Source organism: Stegastes partitus, unplaced genomic scaffold (assembly GCF_000690725.1).
Source record: "Stegastes partitus isolate 25-593 unplaced genomic scaffold, Stegastes_partitus-1.0.2 Scaffold908, whole genome shotgun sequence".
Lineage (NCBI taxonomy): Eukaryota > Metazoa > Chordata > Actinopteri > Pomacentridae > Stegastes > Stegastes partitus.
In genome coordinates, this window is record NW_007578639.1 from 125,488 (window position 1) to 149,029 (window position 23,542).

Sequence of the window (23,542 nt, forward strand, 5' to 3'; positions counted from 1 at the left end):
GACGCTGCAGGTATTTCTCACTCTGACACTTGGGCCTCGTAGCCTGAGAAAGCGTTACAGTTTACAGAGCTTCAAAAAGGCCACTGAAAACGGCACATCCATCTGCTTAAAATGCTGATAGAACACTTACAGTACTTTGTTTTGAACTACCTGAACAGCAGGAATATCTAATGCATGTTATTGTATTTACATTGTTTTAGAGAAAAATTGTGTTCGTTTGAAGTCGTGTACATATCAGGGTGTTGGGACATTTCTGCTAATAAAAAAATCTTTTTTTTCCCCAAGGATAGTTGATTGACCAAATGCAAGCAAGTGTGTCTTAAGTTCAAGTTTAACTTTTATATACATCCATCCATCCATCCATCCATCCATTATCTATACACCGCTTAATCCTCACCAGGGTTGCGGGGGGCTGGAGCCCATCCCAGCCAACTTGGGCGAAGGCAGGGGACACCCTGGACAGGTCACCAGTCTATCGCAGGGCACTTTTATATACATAAATGCACAAGTTGTGTTTCAAATATTCCCTTAGTCAAACAGCTGCAACAAAGTCTGAAGAGTTACTGTGAAGTCGAGCAACTGCGGATGAACACAAATAATAAATGATTCATATTCATGTTCCCAACATGTTTACTGTACTGTAACATGCTGTGCACACACATCTACTTCTTTTGCACTTCCAAACTGCATTTTGTAATCTTGTAATCAGTACAATGACAATAAGTTGAATCTAATCTTATACATTATTAGCTATAATGACCAATCAGTCAAGTCAGGAAAACAAATCAAAGATCCTAGAATTCTGATCTAAAGAAAAGCAACAGTGGCCATGACATTTGGGCTTTCAAAATCCTCCTATTTTCATGTCTCCAACTCCAACTCTAGTGTACCAGAACGGGAGTTGAGTGCCATGCTCAAGGGCAAGGCAGAATGAAGAATGAAAGTAAAATGTCACTGCTTATCTTCCCAACCCACGTGTTTTCCTTCTGATTAACTAATGTAAAGGAAACAGTGATTTAGCAAAAAGAAGAAAGAAAAAAAAAACCCTCATATGACATTTATGATGCTTCGCTATACTTATGTGTAGAGTGCAATCAAGCCCATTTAAGTAGAATAACAAGCTCTTGTAACCTGCATTAGTGCTGCTTGTCATGCATTTATGCATTTGCTCAGCAAGCGTGCAGATGGTCAACAAGCCTGTCAGACGAAAAAAAAAAAGGGGGGGAAAAATAGCAATGACTGAACTTTTCACAGTCATCTGCCATCATCAGGTGGGCTAATCCAATTTGCAAATTTGGCTGCCTCCTTATTTCCCTACGGATGTGATTTAATTTGTTCGGCAGTAGCTTTACTAGGCAAGAGCAAAATGGGTAAAAGGACGACGTCTCAAGATTTCAAGGTCTTAAAGTTTTGCATCCTCTGGGGTCAACGGTATACATCTTAAACAACAGGGTCTTTACGCTTCCCAAGGTCTAATTTCTATGGTATCTAATGAACATTTGTCCCCTAATTAAGTCATTAAAACGATGTAAAGTTATGACAGGGAACACCAACAACTAACCACATGTTACACTGGCAGCAGAGCAGCTTGGTAGTTAGCACTGTCCTCTCACAAAAGAGGGTTCTGTTTTTAATCTTCAGCCAAAGCCTTTTCTATAATAAGTTTGCATGTTCTCCCAGTGGGTGCGTGGGCTTCCTCCTGGGGCTCAGAATTTTCTCTCAAACTCCAAACACATGCAAATAGATTTGTGACTCTAAATTGCCAAGCAGAATTTGAATATGTTGACCCTGATGGATTTAATATCTGGCCAGACTGTTTTACTGCCTTTAACATGATGCGTACTGCGACTGGACTGCTCTGGATTGTAGCTGATACAATACACAGCACCACACTGTGTTCTTTACATGTCAGGCCGACCTATTGTGTTATGTGAGTCTTGCGACATTTACACGCTGACATATTAGTATACAGTAAATTCAATTTCACACGCAATTCAGTCGTCAAACACTACAAGAACAAATGTGTAGTAGAGGAATAAATTAAAGTTAACGGGCAGCTGTTAACAGGCAAGAGTCTATTCTGACACACGCATATTAGCATTTAAAGTGTGTTGAAGCAATACTTATTTGTTAAGTGACAATAATAAGTAAGGTGTTTGCTGATAGAGGTGGAAAACAAGGATACATTACATAAAATGAGCTGGATATGTCACACAATATGAGCTCGCGTGCCTTGAGATTTCATTTTACATTCATGCTGTGATCTTAACTCGAGACTTTGTCAGCTTAAACGTTCATTAACTTTATTTTCAGCATCTTTCAAGATTACAGCAGCTGTTTCTAGACAACAAATTAACCTTGCATACATGGTTTTGTATAAAAAGCAAAGCCATCTATCGATACCAATAGGTACCTAATTGGTCTCTAAAATTAGCTTCTCTATATTTCGTACGAGTTGTGTACGGCAAGTTCGCTAAATTAGTGATGCAATAGCGCGACCTAATAGCTGAGTAGTAAGCCCATTTGCTACATGCCATTTCCCTGCTATCTTCCCCCAACATTTCCAGTCTCCTTCCACTGTTGCTGTCAAATTACGGCATTAAATGTTCCCAAAACAATCTTAAAAGCGACAGCTAAAGATCCTAAATTTTGGTTTTTAATGCAATCACTATGAATCTTTACGTGCAATTCCTTTACAACTACATTAAGCTGAATTATTGTCCTTACATTGTCTATACAAAGCAGGATTTTTAACAGCTCCACCTAGTGTGTTAAGGAGCGTTCAATCAGCATCTCAGCTCACTTTTGCTCTCTCTCAGCATCAGTTTGAAGACAAAATCTCCTGGAATGAAGAGAATCAGATGTGCCAAACATGTGTGGGCACGCTCAGATTATTCCTTCAGCTTCTTCTGCACTTATTTATAATATAATGAGGAATGTCAGAAGTTTCCAAAAGATCTACAGAGCTATTCTGAATCGGCTGGCACCGCTTCAAAGAACTTCTATCTTCTCTGCCATTGCTCGGGGCTCATAATAAAACAGATTTCTCAATAAAATCTCTTTTAACTTTGTTGTTAAACGGCATATAGATTATCTAAGTTTTTTTTTAACGAGACCTTCATAAACATATTAGAGTCTTTAATAAATGCCTCTTAAATGGTTCAAGGTCTAACTGATGTACTCACTGTGGTTCCTGAGTACCACCTTCTCATTCAGATAGGAGTCCTTCTAAACCTAAGAGTACTTATTGTTCAATGGCGGTGCAAGAACAGGTCAAACAACTGGTATTTTGCATTACTATAATAACACCTGATGTTGTATTTTACCATTATTGTAACTACTCAAGGTAATAAAATAATCCCAGTATTTAAGACAGACTCAACAAGACCTGTAACATACTTCAGACACGTTGGTATATGCAGGGAAAACCAGAGACACAACCACCTTTGCATGCTTGTGTGCACACATTAGAATAATGTGAACAATGGCTATTTTTATAAATGACAAGGGCACAGCAGCATTTTTCCCGTTCTTGAAAATCTCATTAGGATCTGCACAATTTAAAAAGAATGAAAAATAAGTATGGTCTAGCGAGACATGCTTGGACTGACACTGAATATACGGACAAGAAGGATTAGCCTAGACCAGACACACCGCTCTTACTCCAAAAAGAACAGTCAGTGTTGTTATTGTTTCTCCTACAAGTCAGGGGAAAGCTGCAGTACACTCCACAGTAAGTTGTCTGTCCATTTGACTGTGTTGCCAGTGAGACTTTTAAATCTAAAATCTAATAATAGCAGAGGCAGCAGACTGGTCTCACAGGAGGAAAAAAAAAAAAGTGACAAGCAGGTCAGCAAGGTGGGTACAGGTGCAGCAGCAGCGCTCTTGCACAGTCGCTGCTGCGTGCAGACAGCTCAAATAAGCATATGTGTTCTGTTTGCATCCCAACTTTAAAGCACGAGTGCACTCGAACGCACGCGAGAGCACGGGTTCGCCTTTTCCCTGCACACAAAACACACGTGTGAATTGCTTCACACATCTGGCCAAGGCTCCATCTTTTATTCCATTACACTGCAGACGTCAAGCCCCGTCAGCCCATTGTGTTGTCTGTGAGTGGGCTTTGGCAAAGGGAAGAGCAGATTGGCCCAGGAAAAAGAGGCTTCTCCCAAATGTAGCCAGCAAGCTCAGCACAGATGAACCGTCATTATTTCCTCAAATGAGTTCAGTTTAGGTAAATGAGAAGGAAGCAGAGATGAAAGCGGCGCAAAAGGAGCAAAATTAAAAGTCCGGTGGAGAAGCTAATAATGAGTGGAAGGAGGGGAGAACAAGAAAGCATGTGAGATGAAAAACAGGAGAACAGGAGGAGTGTTTTCTGCAAAAGCCCATATGGGACAGGGTCAGAGATATAGAGGAAAAGGGGAAAAAAACAAAACAGGGAAGAGGGCAGACTGGGTAAGACAGATGAGCCGTTTGCTGCTCGGTTTGTAATATTAGCAAATCTGATATCTATAATCTGCTTTCTGTACATGCAACATAGAAAATATCCTGAAAAAGTAGTCCCCATCCAAAAATACATTTGGCAAAGAGCAGGACGATGAAATGATCTCCACTCGGCCGGATGTGCCTTCTACTAAATGTCTCCCACCGTCTATGTCACATTTCATTGTTATATTGACAGAGAAAATTTGGAGATGAAACCCCCGAGTGAACGATGACAGTCAAACTCCAGCCATTGAACATCTGCCAGGAATGAATGAACGAGAGAGACAGTGAGTACAGGATGATGCTTAGACAGATGTTTTCAGTAATACCATTAGATAATCCTTTAACTCCCAGAAAAACAAGATCATTACTGCTATTTCTGTGAGTGTATCTCCTCTATTTGTCATGGCATTTATTCAAAAGCCTGAGCTGTGGGTCATTATGGAAAAGCCTACAGCTTTATCAAGATAGAGCTCCAAACTGCACAGCATAGCGGCGCACACTTAAATGTTGCAATCCAATTTACGGAATGAAACAAAATAGTGATATGGCAGCGGTTGTTATAAGTCACTGCTGCTGTGCTGATTTGGCTTTAGGGAGGTGAAAACTCAGGGCCAGGCCTTCAACCAGGAGCACATCTAATCTCTAAGGATCTCTACAGCAAAAAAAAAAAAAAAATACAGAAAACTAAATCGAGTTTGACACAGTGGTTATCAGATCTGCGAGGGCATAAAGACAGGAATCGGGATAAGGACCAAAGAGGACAGATAATGGGGGTATTAAGTGCTACTACAAGAACAGAACACTAAAGCTTCCTTGAAGCTGCTGTTGCTGGCTCAAACTATTTATTCATCTCTTGTTCAGCCTCTTGTAATTAAATTAAAAACAGGTTTTTGGGACTACATTAAAGGCCCCAAAGCTTCTCTTAGCCAGTCGGTTTTAAATTTTAACTATTTCTCCTGAAAAACATAAAATATTCATGGCTAAATGAGCAATGAATGTTAATCCGGAGGAAAATAAAAATTGCATTTGTTATAATTTATGAAAGCAGAGTTAATTACTAGTTTGGCTATTTTGGTTTTCTAACCAAGTTAGCACATAGCTGGTGAGTGTAACGGAGCATTTAGAAGCTGAAGAGCTGAATGTTTTCCTCAAGGAGTGTGAAAATCCTCAGTGTGGCCAAAAGAAACTCTACTCCAAATGAATGCTGATGTGATTTGATTTCGCTTTATTATCAGAATATTCTTCTGAAATTTCTCTTGCGTCCCACTGTGTCGCTTATATAACAAAAACCAATAAAACAAATACTAAGAGATATATTACATTAGACATGACAAATATGTGGCTAAAGTGCATCAATATATTCACTCTAATTCTTGTGTGTTCTTCTGTGTCTGCTGGATGTGCAAATTGGCATTATATTATGCTTGTAAGCTGGCCATATTAACCTTAAAGAAGATAATTGGTGCGTTCCAGTACCCACACTACCATACTACATAGTATGCCAGAAAAAGGATTAGCATGTTCCACAGCATAGTATGGTTAAACGCAGTATGCATTTTGGGCTATTCTGACCCAGGATGCTCCATGCAGCGTGAGAAACGTCACGGTGTCTCACTCGAGTAACAAGCTTGAGCCGCAGAGAGCGCCCAAACAGCTAATTTCACACTGTAGGCTGCAATGGATGTATGAGCAACATGGTCAAAGCTTCAGATGCAATATTATGACAAACTAGCATGTCCTAATTGTATGCATACTGCATGCAACAGTACACATACTTTGTAAAAGCAGCTGTCATACGAAGTGAAAGGAAAAAGAAAAAGTGTGCATTTTGGAATGGAGGGAATACATCAGAGTTGGGTTTATAGCTTGTTTTCAGTCTCCCCAATATGGCCCTAAAATCTGCTATTGCAGATATAAGCGTTTAACATTCAAAAACTCTGTTTTTCTGCTTCATCTGGACGGTGTGGGTGCAGTTTGATCAGAGTTGACTGACACTGCTGGCAAAACAAACAACCTACCCGGCAACTTTCATTAGATTTTGACTAAAGTGTTGCTAAGCTGTGATCCATACAGGGAAGTACACCCTTCTAGCTGAGCTCCATCCACCTCCAACCCCAGGGACAAGCAAGGACAAAAACATGAATCTCTCATAACAATAATCAAAACTGTTCCAACTTTGGCAGAACACTTTGGGTTCATGCAGAACCAATGACAAAGCACGAAAATGTGGGCCCAGTACAAATGCAGTCTCCTAAACATATTCTTAAAATACATGGATTGGAAACACATGTGCAGCAGTTATGTGGAGACTTACTGCAGTTGTCAAATGTTACACAGATTCAAGATCTGAAACCAAACAAACCTGTTCCTGGTGTGAGGTTTTTGCTATGAAGTGTAAGAAAACAGTAGAAAGGCATCTTACTACTCCTAAACTAGGAAAGGGTTACTGTATTTCAAAATAGAAGAACACATTGTAGATCATGTTTCAAATGCAGGTTCCAACAAGCACCAGTGCAGTCTGGTGCAACACAAAGATAACACTTTACAAACATAAAAAGTACAATGCTCAGATAAGAGCAAAAAGGAAAGCGTGCACTATATACCAACTAAAAACTCAGGATTAGCCAACAGCTAACTTGTCATGCAATTCATGAAAAAAAAAAAAAAAGGGTTTTAACTTGAGAGAGCTCTCCTCAAGTTAGTCCGACTATTCCCCCGTGTACGGCCCCCATCGTTTAAAGCTGATTGAGGAAATAGGTTTTTAAAGGGCCCTGAACATGTACAAGTCGCACATGACCCAGATGTATACTGTATATTTTAAGCAATTTACTACCAAGTTCAGTCCCGCCGGACGGAACATGCTGCTTCTGCACATTCCGCTCTGGACACCGATATTTATCAAAAACTGCTACCGCGCTGCCTCTCCTGCAACAATTCTCATGACATAAAAGTCAACTCTGAAAAATAACGATTAGAAGAACCTTTTCTTGTGGAGATTGATGAGGTCACATCCATCTAATCCCTCTTTCATTTACCCGTAAGGCTTCCCTCCATCATCTGTCGCTCGGCTCCCTCAAGTCATTTCACAGTCTTTCTCCTCTCGCTTCATTTTCTCAAGCTTTTTGACTCCTTTCATCTCCTCTTATGCTCCTCGTCGTAATTTCTCTGAGCCGGTGTCTATCATTACATCTTACACTTAATTTTTAGGGGGGGTTTCTCTTAATGCTTGACTGTAGGTTGATCTTAGAGATTCAGTCATTTACTTATGCAAAAGTACATCTTATATCTGCTTTCTACTTTCATTTGGATGCGTAAATATATATTAATGTAAATGTTCATAAAAACGTATGAAAAAAATATGACAAACATGATGAAGTTCATCTTTTCATGGAAGAAAAAAAAAAAGCTTTTTCCATGATGGAACAGAAATCCCGTCTGTCTTCTTTCTCGCTGTACAACTGAACCAGGCTCACAATGCTCAGTGGACTCACAAGAAATTAAATTGCAGTCCTCAGTGTTCCTAAAACTTCAAATTATGCTCTCGTACTTTTTTTGTTGTTGTTGTTGTTGTTTTTATTCTATCCAATTTGTGGATTTTGTGCAACCCCACTCTGTGTCCTTCAACTGCCACAGCAATGTCAGTGGAATTACTGTGAAAGGACATTTTAAAAGCATATGTAATATTCTTCCAATACATTCTTTCCAGGCCTGTGCATAATATTACACGGCTCTCTGTGAGTGCAATTACATGGCCATGTGCCTGGGACTCTGCCATCCAAAATGAGAACGATTATGGCCGGTCTGAGTGGTTATGTTGGAGGGAGAACAGAGGGGAAAAGAGGGACTGTAACCTTCAGCACTAAGCACTGCTTATCTCCTCTCCACACTGCTGAGGAGAGGCAAAATGTGTTTATATCATTACTTCATAAATAACAAGTATCCGGTGGAAGATAACACCACTGGTTTCTTCACTACCACCTTCACCCAAGTGCTCAAAACTACCTTCAGATTTCATGCAGAAGTCAAAGGCCAGACATTACGAGCGCACACTCCAGCCTCCGTCTCACTTGCCCAGTCCTACCCAAGTGACTGCCAAAACGACCAGTCCTTTTCCTTGCTGTATCTCTAGAAGGAATCAATTGTACTTTTCGCGACAGCTGAGGCAATTTCCAGGGTGCTATCTCCCCAAGATATCATATTACACGGTGTCAGCACCTTTCAGGATTTCCAGTCTGCCGGGTCATGATGGCCTCCTTGATGAGCTGTGATTAAGGTTAGCGAAGACAGAAGCGGCAGGTATTTTTGTGGTCCTCGAGGCCTTTGTCTCCGAGTTGCACAGGGACTCAAGTGTTGCAGATTCACTTTGCGCTCTCCCGTTCCAACACCTGACACTACGAGGAAGTTCACCTGGGAAGGCATCAGCGCCACGTCATCATTGGCAGGGGACATACACGCTCCAGGAAAACCAGCCGGGGTTGTTGTAAGGACATGCTTGCTGTGTGTAAACCCTGATGTGTGTCGCCACAACCATTAGATTTAGAGAGTGAGTGAGACATACAGTCGTGACTCGATAATCCGACACCAATTGTAAAACCTTCTTTTATGTCAGATAGCGAGGCTGTCGGATTGTCGAGACAGAGGTCGAGATACAAGGAGGGCTTGATGCTTGAAGGGTCATTTGTTGTTCATAGTTGTTATAATAACCTGTAGGGCTGGTCCGAATAGCACTTTCTGGTCCCTGGATATTCAAGCCCAATTAATGATGAATATCTGAATATTCGGTGCGGTCGGGAGGACACTTCCACTCCAGGGGAGCGCTCCGATGGGGTGAAGGTGGCCGAAATGCACAGGCAGTACTTGGCTGTAGCGATCTGTAGCAGTACTTTAGTTAGTGATCACACTTCTGTTTCTACCACCGGTATGGGTAGAGTCACTGCCACTGCCGCCACCATACTCGCTGCGTGTGACATCATTGTGTCCTCTTCTGCGCATGAGGGACACTTTCGGGTCGTATGAAGTTCACACAGCAGATCACATACAAGTCACATTTAAGTGGAAATGGGAACAAACTTGCCAAAAAATCTGATTTCACAAAAAAATCGGAATTGAGCATTAAGTCCTGCAATCTGAACGTAGCCAATCTGTCGGATTGTTAAGTCAGATAATACGCCGTTATCCTTATTTGTCACATAAAATATTGTGTCAGAGTCGGAATCCAAGGCTGTCGGTATGTTAAGGCTGTTTTTTGTGGGTTCTGTCCTGTCGGATAGCAAGGTTTTCAGATTGTTAAGGGCCAAGATATGGAGTCACGACTGTACTCATATCTGCATGCTTACTTTTAGCAAATATGTTCGGATAACATGTCTTGCTATAAAAACAAATTTATCAACTGGGCAGGAGGTTTTTTCTGTCTCACTTTGTCCTCAGGTCCATATCTCCATGTCTTTCTGTCTGGAGAATGACACAGAGGAACCAAAAAAAAAACCTGACTGACGCTGTAAGGGCTCTACAGGGTCTGCGGGTGGTCGCTGAGATATGCTTTCTCAATAAGTTTCGAGTGGGCAGGAAGGTATAGCTGGCAGGGGAGCTAATTAGACAGCACATGGCTCTGCGAGCAAGTCGTGAGCTCATATATGAATATCACATATATGATCTAAAGAGCAGACAGAAGTTTGCGTCAGCAGAGACACACAATTATGGTGTGCATATGGGCCAAAACTCACACATGTGCATACAAACGTGCTGACACGTACGTACACATTCACTCACTCACTCAATCACTCCTGTCCAGATCTGTTGCTACAGCTCATCTGTGCTGTGGGCGCTGCGAAGACTGTGACGAGGGCAAGAAGGCGTCGGAGGCTCCTACCAGGCTCCTTCCTAATGGTAGATTTGACATTTACCCTGGGAGGCTGTGGGCTGTGGCTGCTATGCTCCCACAGAAATGATTCAACCTGCCGTGCAGAATATAGAGAATCTATTCTGATGGATGGAGACAGCTATGGTGAAGGACCTAAAGATGTCTGGGGGCTGAGTGTGCCTACTGTACCTTGATTTACCAACACACTGCATCTGACACAACTGTTACTAGAGCCAGCCCGGGCCTCTGTTGGCAGTTATCTAGGCCACTACATGACGGAGAGAGACAGAAAACAGGTACAGTGTGTCAGTGGGATCAGCGAGTGAGCACCCTCCATCACTTTTTATTGATTCATACATATAAGGACACAACTACTCCAGATGGCTTAACAATGAGCATCGCAGGATCAACTGTCTCCACAAAAAGCTCCGCTCCCTGGTCAGAACTGACTGAATCCCACTTTTGCTCTGAAAGTACTGTTAGTGCTGGCCACACATTTTTCAGTCTTTAGATTGGTTTCAGAATTCCAAACACCTGCATCACAAAAAAAAGAAAGAAATTCCACATCACCTGTTTAAAAACACTTCAAACACAATCAGAATCTCACAAACTGAATGCTGGAGAGATTAAGCGCTAGATTTTGACCTGATGAGAGCACTAGATAGAAACTGAAAGTACAATTAAAGTGGTTGTATTCACCCTGAAGAGAATGTGAAGAGAATGTGCCAAATTTCATGATAAACCATTCAACACTTGCAGAGATATTTCACTCAGAGAGTGCAAACCTCGTGGCAGCATTGCAGAAGAAGTCAGGGGATCTACTTAAGACCTCAAGATGCATTGTCTGGGAACATGAATGTCTGCACCGAGTTCTGTGTAAATCCACTGAGTGGTTATTGAACATTTTCCACTGAATAAATAAAACTTTTGACCTTCTGCTGGTGATATAAGAGAAGTAAAGTCAATCCGCCTTGGACGACTGTATCAGAACATTAATATTCTATTAACTAATAGCCAAAAATCTGCTGGTAACACGGGAGGTGAATTCAGAGCTCACTAAAATCAGCAGGTTTATCCTCTGGGAACCGTGAACACATGGAACACATGATCTAATAGTTATTGAGATATGACAATCTGAACCCAGACAGTGGAAAGAATGATGCCCCAGCAGTCTAATATTGGCCTAAAACCGTGCCGCTGTAGGCTTTTAACCGTACATAGAGAGCGAAGAACAGAAAACAAGACTGAAGCTGGTGTCTTCTTTCAGACATTTTAAATGAAAGCCTGTCATTTGTTGTTTTCAAGCCTCACTGAAAACACTGTTCAAGCTACAAAGCGTGCACAAAAGCTGGCGTGCTTCACAAACTTTTTCTTTTAGGCCTCAGTAAAAGAGTTTCTTTTTTTGCTCCCATTTTAATAATATTATGGTGATCTGTTGTGACTCCATCAGCTCAGTTTCTTTGGATGTCAGACGCCGTTTATCACGGTGCTTTGAGATGGTTACAAATTGCAAATCCCTGACTCATCACTGTATACTCAGTGCCGCGGCTGGTTGGCCATCTCTGTCGGTGTGTAGGCTCAGTCACTGGTCTATCTTTATTTATAAGCCCATTTTTGGGAACGCTTCCTTCCTACTCTTGTTTCTATAATAATCAGAAATGTGGGCCTCATTATTCGGGAGTGTGAATACCTGGAAAGCTTTTTTTTTTTTTTTTCTGCTGACTGTTATTCTGCAGAAAGACCTGAAACTAAAGGGATGGGTAACCGGTGAATGGGTTTAGGGCAAATGCTTAATCTAGGGGAAATAATTATTTTGTCAAGGCTTTCACTTACATGTTACACATTTTAACTTTCTTCTTGTTTGACTTTCCTCCTCCTCTCATTTTTCTGTGTAATGCATTTCACTTGGGGTTCAATTAATTGTATATCTACTGTATTTATTGAGGTTTTGCCCTGTTTATAAAATATATCTCTTGAAAATAAGATTCTGAAGATAAAAACATATAAAGATGAGGACGATGAGTACAACACTGTACCAAAAAAATCACACTTTTTGACTTTTTCCCTTTAATTTAAACGGTGCACTGGTGCAATACTGGGACTTCTAATCTGGAACAACCTACCATGCACCATTGATTTAGGGCAATAGGGCAACAACAGGTGGTTTGTTTGTGGTTTCAAACTACATATTCAACAAAATACCCAATTTCAACAGCCAAAAAAATGTGTGTGATGCAACCACAGCGGTTAATTCATCTGACAGTCGTATAAAGATGCTGAACAAGGTCTACAGAGTCAATTTCCTTCCTTTTTAAGTCTTGTAAATTTAACTTTTAATCAATTAAAAAACAGCATTTTTCACATCAACCTTCTCCGTAGTCAATAATGACAAAATGGAGACATGTTTTTAGATTTTTTTTTGCAAATCTACTAAAAAGAAAAAAAAAACAACCTTCTTTCTATTTATTTTACTCCACCAGGATAATGTACTCACTATCATTACTGCTTCACATGGAGCCATATTCAAAACAAACAAGGAAACACAATTGAAGTATGCAAACTGTATCTTGTGCTTAAAGATGAATAATAGTCTGAAGACATTCATTCAGCCACATAAATTATACTGTTGCCTTATGCCTGAACGACAACAGCCCTTTGGCTTTGTGCGCTCCATAAATCTGTCGTTTAACCACCAAACAGCCGAAAACAAGACCTCAGATTAGTTTACAGGCCAACATGTCCCTGTATAGGAGATAAACTCTTTGCTTCCTGCTAGTCTCTTTGTATTCCTCCACCGTCAGGAAAGCAGCAGCAGTAAATACTGCTGTGAGTTCATAAAAGTATCTTTCAAACCTAGAACGAGACAGCTGGCATACCATCAAAGGCAATAAAACATATGGTACAGTGACAGGCCATACATCATTGCCTGCCTGCACACAATTCTTTCTTTTGTTTTGAAAGCTTCTTCTCTCGTTTACTTGTGAAAGCAAAGTTCATAAGTCTTTGAATTCATGCGGCAATGTCAACACTGGAAGCGAACGAAGCGAAATGAATTGGCACAGAGAGGATCAGATAAAGGAGAATAGCGCAGTAATAAATGGAGCGTTGTTTTACAAATGGTAACATGGTTATTTGAACTGTGAACAAAGAAGATCAGTATATTTTCAAATATCAAGCGGGCTACCATCTGAACGCTGTCGGGTTTCTGTAGCATCCATTGCATGAACTCAAAGTCGGTATATGATCTGGATAGATACGGCTGAAAACATTTGTAATGAAATATTAAAATCCAGGATTGTTCTGGAGTTGTGAAGAGCGAGTACAAAGTTCTTAGAGATTATTAATTTAAAAAGAACACTGTACAAATGTTATTTTCTGGATATCTACTATGGCTGCAACGAAGGAAAAATTTCATTGCCAATTAGTCTGTCTGTCATTTTCTCAATTAAATGATAAGTTTGGTCTATAAAATGTTAGAAACTGGTGAAAAAATGACAATCCATGTTTCCAAAAGCCCAAGAGAACGTTCTTACGCGGTCTGTTTTGTCTACAATCCAAAGATAATAAATTTACTGTCATAGAGGAGAAAAGAAACCAATAAAATATCAAAAATTAGAAAGCTGGAAACAGAGAATGTAGACGTTTTTTTTAAAAATAAATTAACATTTATCAAACTAATTAATTGATTATTAATATAGTTGGCAACTAATTTAATACTTAATAATCAGTTTATTGATGAAATGCTGCAGCTGTAATATATACATGTATAAAATCATCATTTATCATCTCTAGTAAAGGTAGTACGCAAAAGAAATGCATCTAAAGGGAATAACCTACAGATTTCTTGATAGAGACTTGAGGTGTGCTGTTAGAAAACGCTTAAAAAAACATTTCGACTATTGATGGTTTCTTGCATCTTTTAGAGGAATCGTCTGTAAATAAAAACCCCTCAAACTGCACGAAAGGCGGCGAGACTTTATCCTACCCTGACTAGCGTCTGCAGATTTCCTCTCAGGTTGATTAGATCCACAAACAGCTCCGCCAAAGAGGTTTGGTGCTGATTTCTGTTTCAGCCACTGTACTGCCTGTGGAGCAGAAACTCAGGGCATTCACAGCTCATGATCCCTTGGTAGTCATGAGCAGGTTCATTTCTGCGAATGCCTGGTAACACTGAAGGTGAGTCACATGAGCTACATGAACCCCTCAGAGTGTCATTTGGCAGCTGGACAGCAAGAGGACAATGTTTAAAGAGATTCTAATAACAGGAATCAAATGGAAAATGTGCACGTTTGAGTGGGGGACAAAAATCTAATTCTGAACAATAAGGACGACACGTGTACGCATCCCCAGTGGAAATTACGCCACTAATCAGGGCGATATTGGACTGGCTAAGCTCAAAGCAGCCAAAGTGTAGTTTGGGATTCTTCGGCGGACATTTGTTAACAGTTCTCAGGTCAAGGCTGAAAACGGCAGGATTCTTTGCAGTCGGGGCCACGCTGTGAGACAGATTTGTTAAAATTTAGTTCAGTTTGTCTTATTTATTTGTTATCGACTCGGATTCATGCATTTTTTAGCTTTAATTCTGTCTTTGTAAATGCATAAATACGAGTGCAAGGTCACGTCTTTTCTCCTGGTGTGCTGATCCGAGTATGAATGAAACAGAACGATAAGAAGAAAAAGGGAGGCCAAGACAGAAAGATGAACGCACCAAACGAATGGGCATATCTTTATGTGAAGAGAGGGAGAGAGAGAGAGGCACTGCTTAGAAATGAACTCTAATTCTTTGCTTTAAGCATGGCACTTTGTGACTATGAAAGTGTGCATATGTAAAGGGTGTGCGTTTTGGCCAAAGTGTATTAACTGCAGCATGGCCATAATTCAGAGCAGCTTGTCCTCATTAAGACTTAGCAGTCCATCCCACTGAAGCGCCTTACTCTGAGGGCAGCTTAGCCCTTTCATCCCCATTTTGATATGGACCTCAGCCCTGTCTCTAGAGTAAAAGGGTGGTAGTGATGGCGATGGCAGAGCCGCCCAATTCCTGGGACCTCTAGTAACCCTCAGCATAAGCCGGGTGAGACAAGGTCGGCTGCAGGCTGTTGCTGTCATTCATTTTCCTCCAAACGCCACCGTTCAGCCCTGTGCTACATCCATTTACGGGCGCGTATAGCTATTTGCTGGATTGTGATCAATACAACATTTGTCTTGCTGCCACATACTGCTCTGAAACGGCAGCTGCTGCAACTTCTGGTTTAAATATTTCTCATTCTCTATCTCGTCATCTCAAGTTTTTCATGAGATATTTGAGTTGGGAGCTGTTTCTTTTTTCCATTTTTTGGCAGCTCGTACTGCTGGCAGGCTTCTCAGCAGAACATCCTGGTTTCTCCCTAGCAAGCAATTTTATCTGGTGGGGGGGTCAGATTAAACATCCAGAAACAGACAGCTTTCACCTGCGGGTTAAGCCTTTGAAGGGATCAGCCAAATTCTGAACGCCGTGTTGAGATTGTTATCGAGACTTTTCTGACTTCCAGGGCACTACCTATCCCGTTACCGTATGAAGTGGAAACAGTCTTGAACCAAGACCTCGAGTTTCTTTAGTTCCCCCTTACAAATGTTGCAATTTTATTCCCACATCAGGATCAAAGATCAGACAGTAAGGAGCCACCAGATGGTGTTGACCCGAGATTCGTTTCTCTGCTCCCATAAGCCCTGATCAAAAGCAGACGTGACACGGCTGTCAAATAACGCTGCCATTCTTGTGGCCACAACATGAGTAAAGAACAAAATTTCCAGGATATCAGTGGGCTTATTGGGTGTTAGTAAATGACTTTTGGGGCTCAGGATACACTTTATTTATGGATGCAGACTTTGGACAAAGATTGAAAAGAAGGATGAAATGAAGTCTGAGGGAAACAATAATCTTGTTTATCACAACTTCAGTTAAATTTTCTGAATTTTTGGCCACCAGTCCTCACAAAACATTATAGCTTTTGGAAACAATCATTCAGGTTTTGATTAAACTTAATTTATTTTGGAAAAAAAAACAAAACATGTAAGCTGTAAAAAGTTTTGCTCAAAATAACATATTCATCATGATTTGCAGACTGACTTTGTGGATCACCTTTGATCAACATTGAGCAACTTAAGATGTGTGATTTCAGGTCAACTTACTTTAGGTGTGAAGCTTCTGTCTAAATGCACATCTTGTTTAATACTTGGACCACAAATTCGGATTTAAAGGCATTTTTTCTGTACAAAATCACCAAAATCCCACCATTTATCAGGGCCAAAAAGTGCAAAAACGAAGAGAATCATCAGGTTTTGAATTCTTCGATGGTCTTTGAACTATGAGTGACATGCCATTCATTTGGGAAACTTAACCAAACCTAAGCTTATAATCATGACTCAAACATAACATATTTTAAAAAATGTGCCAAAAATTAACAATTTGCTCCAATCAGATTCCGTAAAAAACTAAAACTTTTGCGTACTTCATCATAACTGGGATGACATTAGTGACTCAGCTGCAACCAACAGTCAAAAATGTTGGACATTTTCAGCTGAACTGTGGGTTTTGCTCACACAGATTGATTCCAGGTTTTTCATCTTTTGTAAAATAAACAAACAAATAAATTCAGCTTTTCATTTTTTTTTCTTTAAAATGAAGTATTCTAACTTTACTGACTTGATTTTGTCATGAAAGTGGTGTTTTAAGTTTAGTAAGGCCTCTCACGTGTTTGTATTCTTTTTTGACTTAGTTGCAGCAATATTTTCACGTTCCTAGATCTTAGCTATAAATTTGGTTTGTAAAATGTTATCACAACCAATAGGAACGAAATTGCAAAAATAAGACTTCACTAAGACAAAACAGTGATTGTATGGTACTTGATGACTGTCCGTCATTAAGTTGTTGAGAGCTTTGTTACTTTACAGGGAAAAAGTCACTCACACTCAGCTGGTGTCGTTCAAATGATATAGTCAAACTGTCAATCTTCGCTTCGAAAATGGGAGACACTCAATGCTGCACAGCCTCTGATGTTTATCCAGCAATCAAACAATCCATCTGTTAAATCTGCAAAGTCTGGAACCGCTACTCCTGGAAAGTTCGACAGCACGTACAGAAGAAAAATATCTTAAGGGAGAGAAACTGTACGGCAGAACCTAATGAAGGGGAAACCGTGAGAACCATCTTCTCTGCCGCAGTCTGGGAGGGAAATGGTGTGGATGGAGAAGAGGGTGAAAAAACGCATTGACGTGAGCGATAGCGGACAAGGTATGAATACAGTGAGAAAGGCAATTAGTGTCCGCTAATTGCCATCATTAGAAGAGATGGGGTCGACTTAGCAGACTCTTATGATGGACAGTGACAATTCAAACATGAATGTGGACTGCACGGTTTAAAAGTCGCACAGCCGGTAGCTCTTAGTCTGATAGCAGCAGAACTGATAAGACTGGACCCTATCATCAAAACTTCACTCCATCATCTTTCTTACGATTAAAAAAAAAAAAAAAAAGTAGAAATGACTAAAGAGAGTGACACAAAGATGAAGTGATAGAGGAAGGCTGATACAGCAGGAGTAAAGATGAACAAAATGATGGTGCAAGAAGAGAAGAGAGATAAAATAGGTAAAGTAGAAAGACAATTCCCTGTATAATACTTGTTTTAGAGACACCAAAGTTTTATTATTTGTACACTAAATAACTGTGTCTGAGCGTAGTAATACAAGCGCATGTTGTCGCGAAGAGCACACTAACAGAGTAAAACTAATGCGATCCGAGTTTTATCAAATATCCGGCCGGGCTGAAAAGTTTATGGCACTCTATTCTTCATCTTGTCCATCTCGTAATCAGGTTGCTATTGACTCATGAACACATGTGAAGGGAATCCACTTTGAGTGTTTCATGATAGCAGCCGGTTTTCTTTGAGAAAACACTTAGCAGACAGTGTTCCTGAGAAACGGACGCCAACCAAAGGTAAAATAAGAATACAGAGACCACAGCCAGGGCGAAAAGTGGGGAAAAAATGTGATTTTTCTTGCACTTTACAGTAACCTTAAGAAAAATGGATTTTAGGATGTGTGCTTTTAGGACTCAAGAGACGATATCGGTAGACCAAAAGTCTTTAAAGTGAGACTAAAACAGTTTCATCGGTCGCAGTGGTGAGCTTGACTTTTAGCAGGTGTCTGAGTTACTTTTTCACCAACCACATGATGTGTTGCATTGCAGATCTGTGATCATCTGCTCTGTGAGTTGCTGCAGCCGATTCCTCTGCTCCTCTCTGCTGCTCTGGACGCTGTGAGCTCCCTTTGGCTTCACTATTATGCTGCGTTACGGTGCATGACGGGCTGGTGAGATTGAGTCACTGCAGTTTGGTGTTCTATTTTAGGTTATAATAATTTTTTTTGTACACAAGTTTGTGTAGAGTCTCAGTCAAGCTTCAGTGAAAAGCTAGTCCTCTTTTAGTTCTCTAAAGCTGAGGTGAAATGCCTTCAAGAACTTGAAAAGAATTCCAGTTGCTTTCACTGAAGCTACGAGGATTTCTTTGCACAAGCTGGGCACGACACAATAAGCGACATTCATTCACGCTGGTTTTGCTACGTCATTGCTTTTTTGAACTATGTGACTTAACAGTGGCAAAGGTGAATGACAAAGTGCACGTTTTTAAATGTTCTTTATGCACTTTATGGTAATAAGGCTTTCCTTTATTCTCTAAATTGCAGTGGCTTTTTCCATCTCATTTCATACACCAGTAGCATTTTGACTCAGCGGGAGCAGATTGCGGGTATAACCCTGCTATTGGCTGCACATTTAACCTGGCTTTCTCCTCGTCTTCTGCTATCTATGCGGTACCACTTTCAAAATCACCTTTACTATGGGAAACAATAGCAACAGCCTGCAGGTAGCAATCTCAAAGTGAAAAAGTTTTACAAAGGATTGTGACTGAGCAGTAGGGCAGATGAATTAGGCACTTTTGTGGCACTACTTTGCAGGAAGATTGCCACAGCATCCTCAACTTACCCACTGTTACTGGTCGAAAGAAACGCAGACAAGCTTGTGCATTCTTTTCCCCACAATAACAGACTGATCATGAGGTGTAGTGGCTGAATGATCTGGCTATGCACGACTATGCCAGTTGTCAACACAACATCCGAGCAAAGCCTGATGAGGCCTCAGATCACTTTCGGTTTGGGCAGGAGTCAGCAGACTGCTTCGTTCTGGAGGGGTAAGCAATCAGCCCCCAGTATTATAAATACATCGTTGGCCAGTTGGTAATAAGCCCACCACTAGTCCCTGCTGCTAGCTCCACAGCCAGTGTCCGTGCACATTTTCAGCCTTTCTGCACTATTTCCCAGTGGGTAAAGGAGCTGGAGTGGGCTGTTTATTACATGGTGAGTTTTCTTTATAATTTGTTATTGTCAGAAAAACAAAACTTTGGATGCACCTAAATTATGTGCTTAAAAGAAAAAAGATTAGGCGCACCAGTACCAGGAGATGTAAAAAGTCAGTCAAGAGCCCCGTGTGTTTATATTTAACAAGCAGTGGAGAGCAAATTTCACTTTGCACAGAGCAGCCCAAACCACAGAGTAGCATAAAAAGACAAACTATTAGGTCTGGGTGCACCTTAAAGCAGAAGCACTTCTCGCTGTAGGATAGAGAAAAAAAAAAGAAAACCTTGTGGTGTCTGTGTGGTGGAGTGCTGCTGTGCAATAGGGCATGTGCCGACTGAAACGAGATGTAATTAACAAGAATAATATCTGTTCCCTCCTCCAACTTTGAGCAAGAGACGCTGTGATATCTGCTCTGTCCAAAAAAAAAGCTGCGTAATCGTGTCTCATTTTCGGCTGAATCCCTGATTGAGTCGAAGGCGGGGAATTACGATAAAGCTCTCGCTCTCCTAATGAGCACCGAGCGGCCGCGGCAGTTAGGATTCATATGCCGCTGGTTTGACTTCTACACCTGCTGCTCACTCGCAGACTCTCAAGTAACTTAAGCGATCGAAATATAAAATCCTCTTTTCTTTTCTCCGTCTTACCTCTCGATGATGTCAGAGATGGTGCAGGCAAACATCTGCAGGCCCTCTGGAAGCTGCAGAGCGACTGAGAGGGAGGAGAGAAAAAAAAAAGCAAACAGAGAAGTTACATACTTGTGTTAGAGTGATCTCAAAAATGTTATTTAATAAATCCTCGACAGCGCGGCTATACATAGCGGCTGCCGCTGGTTCAGAGTGTTCCACTGACAGCAAACAGTGACATTTCAGGGCAATTTTCCCTCTGCCACGGTCGCACTGCCGGGTTTTTTTTTAGTGAGTGACGGGTTGTTGGAAATATAGTCCAACCCAATAACCACGGGTCTATCTTCACACACGGGTCACACTTTCGCTCTTTTCCGCCTACCCCCCGACTGCAAAGCCAGAATTTATTAAGGGCACAACCGGTCTGGAAATTAAATCTAGCAACCAGTTAACTTGCACCGGGGCCTGCTGAGGCTGTTGTGTGTTGACAGCAGGAGACCCACTGATCTACTGATATGTGACACCAGTCGCCAATTGAAAAACCTTGCTTAGGGCAGCCTTCGCTAAGTGGTTTGTGCCTCGTTTTAGACTCACTCTGCATGTTTTTTTCCCCTCTTTTAATAAACCAACAGAAGGGCCTGGCTGCCTACAAACAGTAAAGTCTGACTCTTTCTCGTATCATGCCTGGAGATTTGCTGCAAATGTAAACACAGAGGCCGACATGCAACACTCTCCACCTCTGGAAAAAGCAGATCCGACAGAAACACCGTGGCGGGCCAGCAAATTTAACAACTCTCAATAATAAGGCCTGTGTCAGCTCACTACAAACAAGTGTGAAGGGGATCGGAAATTGGCAGCGCAAATGAAAATTCCCGTGAGCTTTTGACAAGAAAAGTTATCAGTAGAAGGAAACACAAACCCAATACAAATGTTAAAATACATCTATCTGGGTGATGGTTTCATTCTGCAAGACATCGAGCACATCTGACTGGGGTTTCAAAGCACAAACACCGTCTAAAACATTCTCAATCAGCTTCTGTTACCAAACTAACCAACCACTGACAGCTAGACTTTATAGAAAAGTAACAGAGGTGGACAAAATCCTGTGTTGTGTCTTATTTTGGTTCAGTGGTTGCAGGGCAAATATCCCCAGCTCTCTTTGGAATTTAAACCTAAATGTCATTTGGGGATTTCTTGACAAATGCATCCTGTGGTTCTTAGCATTAAATATCCTATTTGATTTGGTATATCAAGAATGCTCTGGTATACATTAAGCGTTCCACCTCATCATGAAATAAACATGATGACATCTTGGCATCGGAGATTACTCAGATATTGATGATGCAAAGTATAACCCCTCGAGGAATACAAGAAAAGGCGCCGGAGCATGAAGTGCATGGGAGCAAAACGACAAGCGTGGCTGAGATTAGCGGGGAGCGCGAATGTGGAGCTCTGGAATCACACAATCCATTATATCTTCTCAATTTTTTACTTTGTTTCTCATTTCTGAAGGTTAAAAATGCACAACAACCAAATCGGGATGCAGCTAATGAGAATGTGATTAGTTTTAGGAAAGGATGGAAAACGTACAAGGCAATGTTCCTGAGCCCTACGTGACATGTTTAAAGTTCTTGTGTCATATGTTTAGCTATCCAAAACTCAAAAAGTCACAGTATTCAGGGATATAAAACAGAGAAAAGCAGAACATTTGATAGGCTGACAGTGACAATTTTGCTAGATAAATGATGCAGACAAGCAATTATCAAAAAATACTTAGCAATTACATTTCTGTTAATTGGTAAATCCAGTAATTGGTTATTTTAGCCTGGCAAGAGAAAAATACTATTTCAGTTATGCAACAAGTGCCAAAAATAATAAGTAATGGATCATCTAAATTATGAAAAATCATTCTTTTCTCATCATGATATGTCAATATACTCACAAGCAAACAATTAGATTTTTGGTGCAGAGGACTAAAATATGAACAGTGATAAACGTTGAGAGACAATAAATAAAGTTTGAAAAAGACTTTGTCAACATCATATTGGGTTGAAGACTTTTTTAATAAACCAGAATGCAGTTTACTTGATTTGAATGTCTGTTTTTATAGAGCAAAACCAAAGGGATGTGTTGTTCAGCGCTTTTGCTGTTTGGGATTATATTAGACCGCACTGTTGGTGTACCAGCAATCCCTCCTGTCAGCAGATCTCTCTTTTCCCATTTATTATCATTTGTGAACTTCAGTCTCGCAAACATGCATGCACGAGGTTTGGACAGTTCTGTGTGAAGTCTCCGCCGCCGGGTCTGACACATTGAGCGAGCACCTGGGGACAAAGGCTTTGTTTCAATCAACCATGACATTTTCTCCCAGTCAAACTCTGTCACACCTTACTTCAATAAATCCATCAACGTCTCGTTGGACACTTACAATTCGAAAACAGTGAATTCAGCGCACGTCTTCACATGACTAGGCCTGAAACAATTTTCGAGACTTCAGTGGCAGACGGCATTAAACACTAAAAGCTGGGACAGACAAAAGGCCAAGGAGGTTGAGGGGAGGATGGTCATGAGATGGAGTGATAGACGGAGCGCTGCTAAGAGGAGGAGCGAGACCACTTCTTATTGATGAAAGGTTAAGGGATCACCAAGCGCTCATGCAGAAAGTGAGAGACAGGTCATTACCTAGAAAAGGGCAAGTTTATTAACAGAGAAAGGTTTCAGAGCACACCTCTGCAACAGCTGACAGAAGCAAAGAGCTTTCTTCCATCTGCTGCCCCCAGTGAAAGGTGAGTCAGTTGCTGAAGGTGGGGATGCATGTTTGAGTTTGCACGCGAGGTAACGCGGAGCCCTGCCACGACATTAAACGAGGTAAAATGAACGCTTCATACAGACACGTCGCTTAACGTGGACCACTGTGGCACAACTTTCTCTATGTGCAGCGAAGAAAAGTTTGGGTTTATACACAAACTGTCGATTACCAATCATGTAATTTTGTTGACATGCCCATTGTTGCAACACCATTGGCTGCACAGACAGCTACAAGTGGGATTATGTTAACAATGGAAGAGAAGAGGTAAACTAAGAAAGTGAGGCAAAGACCAATTTATAAGGGAACGGAAGACTGACTGGACAAAGCCAAGGGATTACTCAGAGTTTTCCTACAGGTGGTTAGGGTTTAAAGATGAGAA

The 23,542-nt window shown here is 40.9% G+C and overlaps 1 protein-coding gene across 1 annotated transcript in view; it reads right to left on the minus strand.

Moving 5' to 3' along the window:
- Positions 1–20,364: 20,364 nt before the first annotated feature.
- The window catches only part of LOC103366109 (diphthamide biosynthesis protein 1-like), a 15,203-nt gene continuing 12,025 nt past the window's right edge, over positions 20,365–23,542 (minus strand). The window contains exon 3 of the mRNA XM_008293746.1: positions 20,365–20,439. Within this exon, the coding sequence (XP_008291968.1) occupies positions 20,372–20,439 (68 nt within the window). The 3' untranslated portion in view covers positions 20,365–20,371. The remainder of the gene's footprint in view (positions 20,440–23,542) is intronic.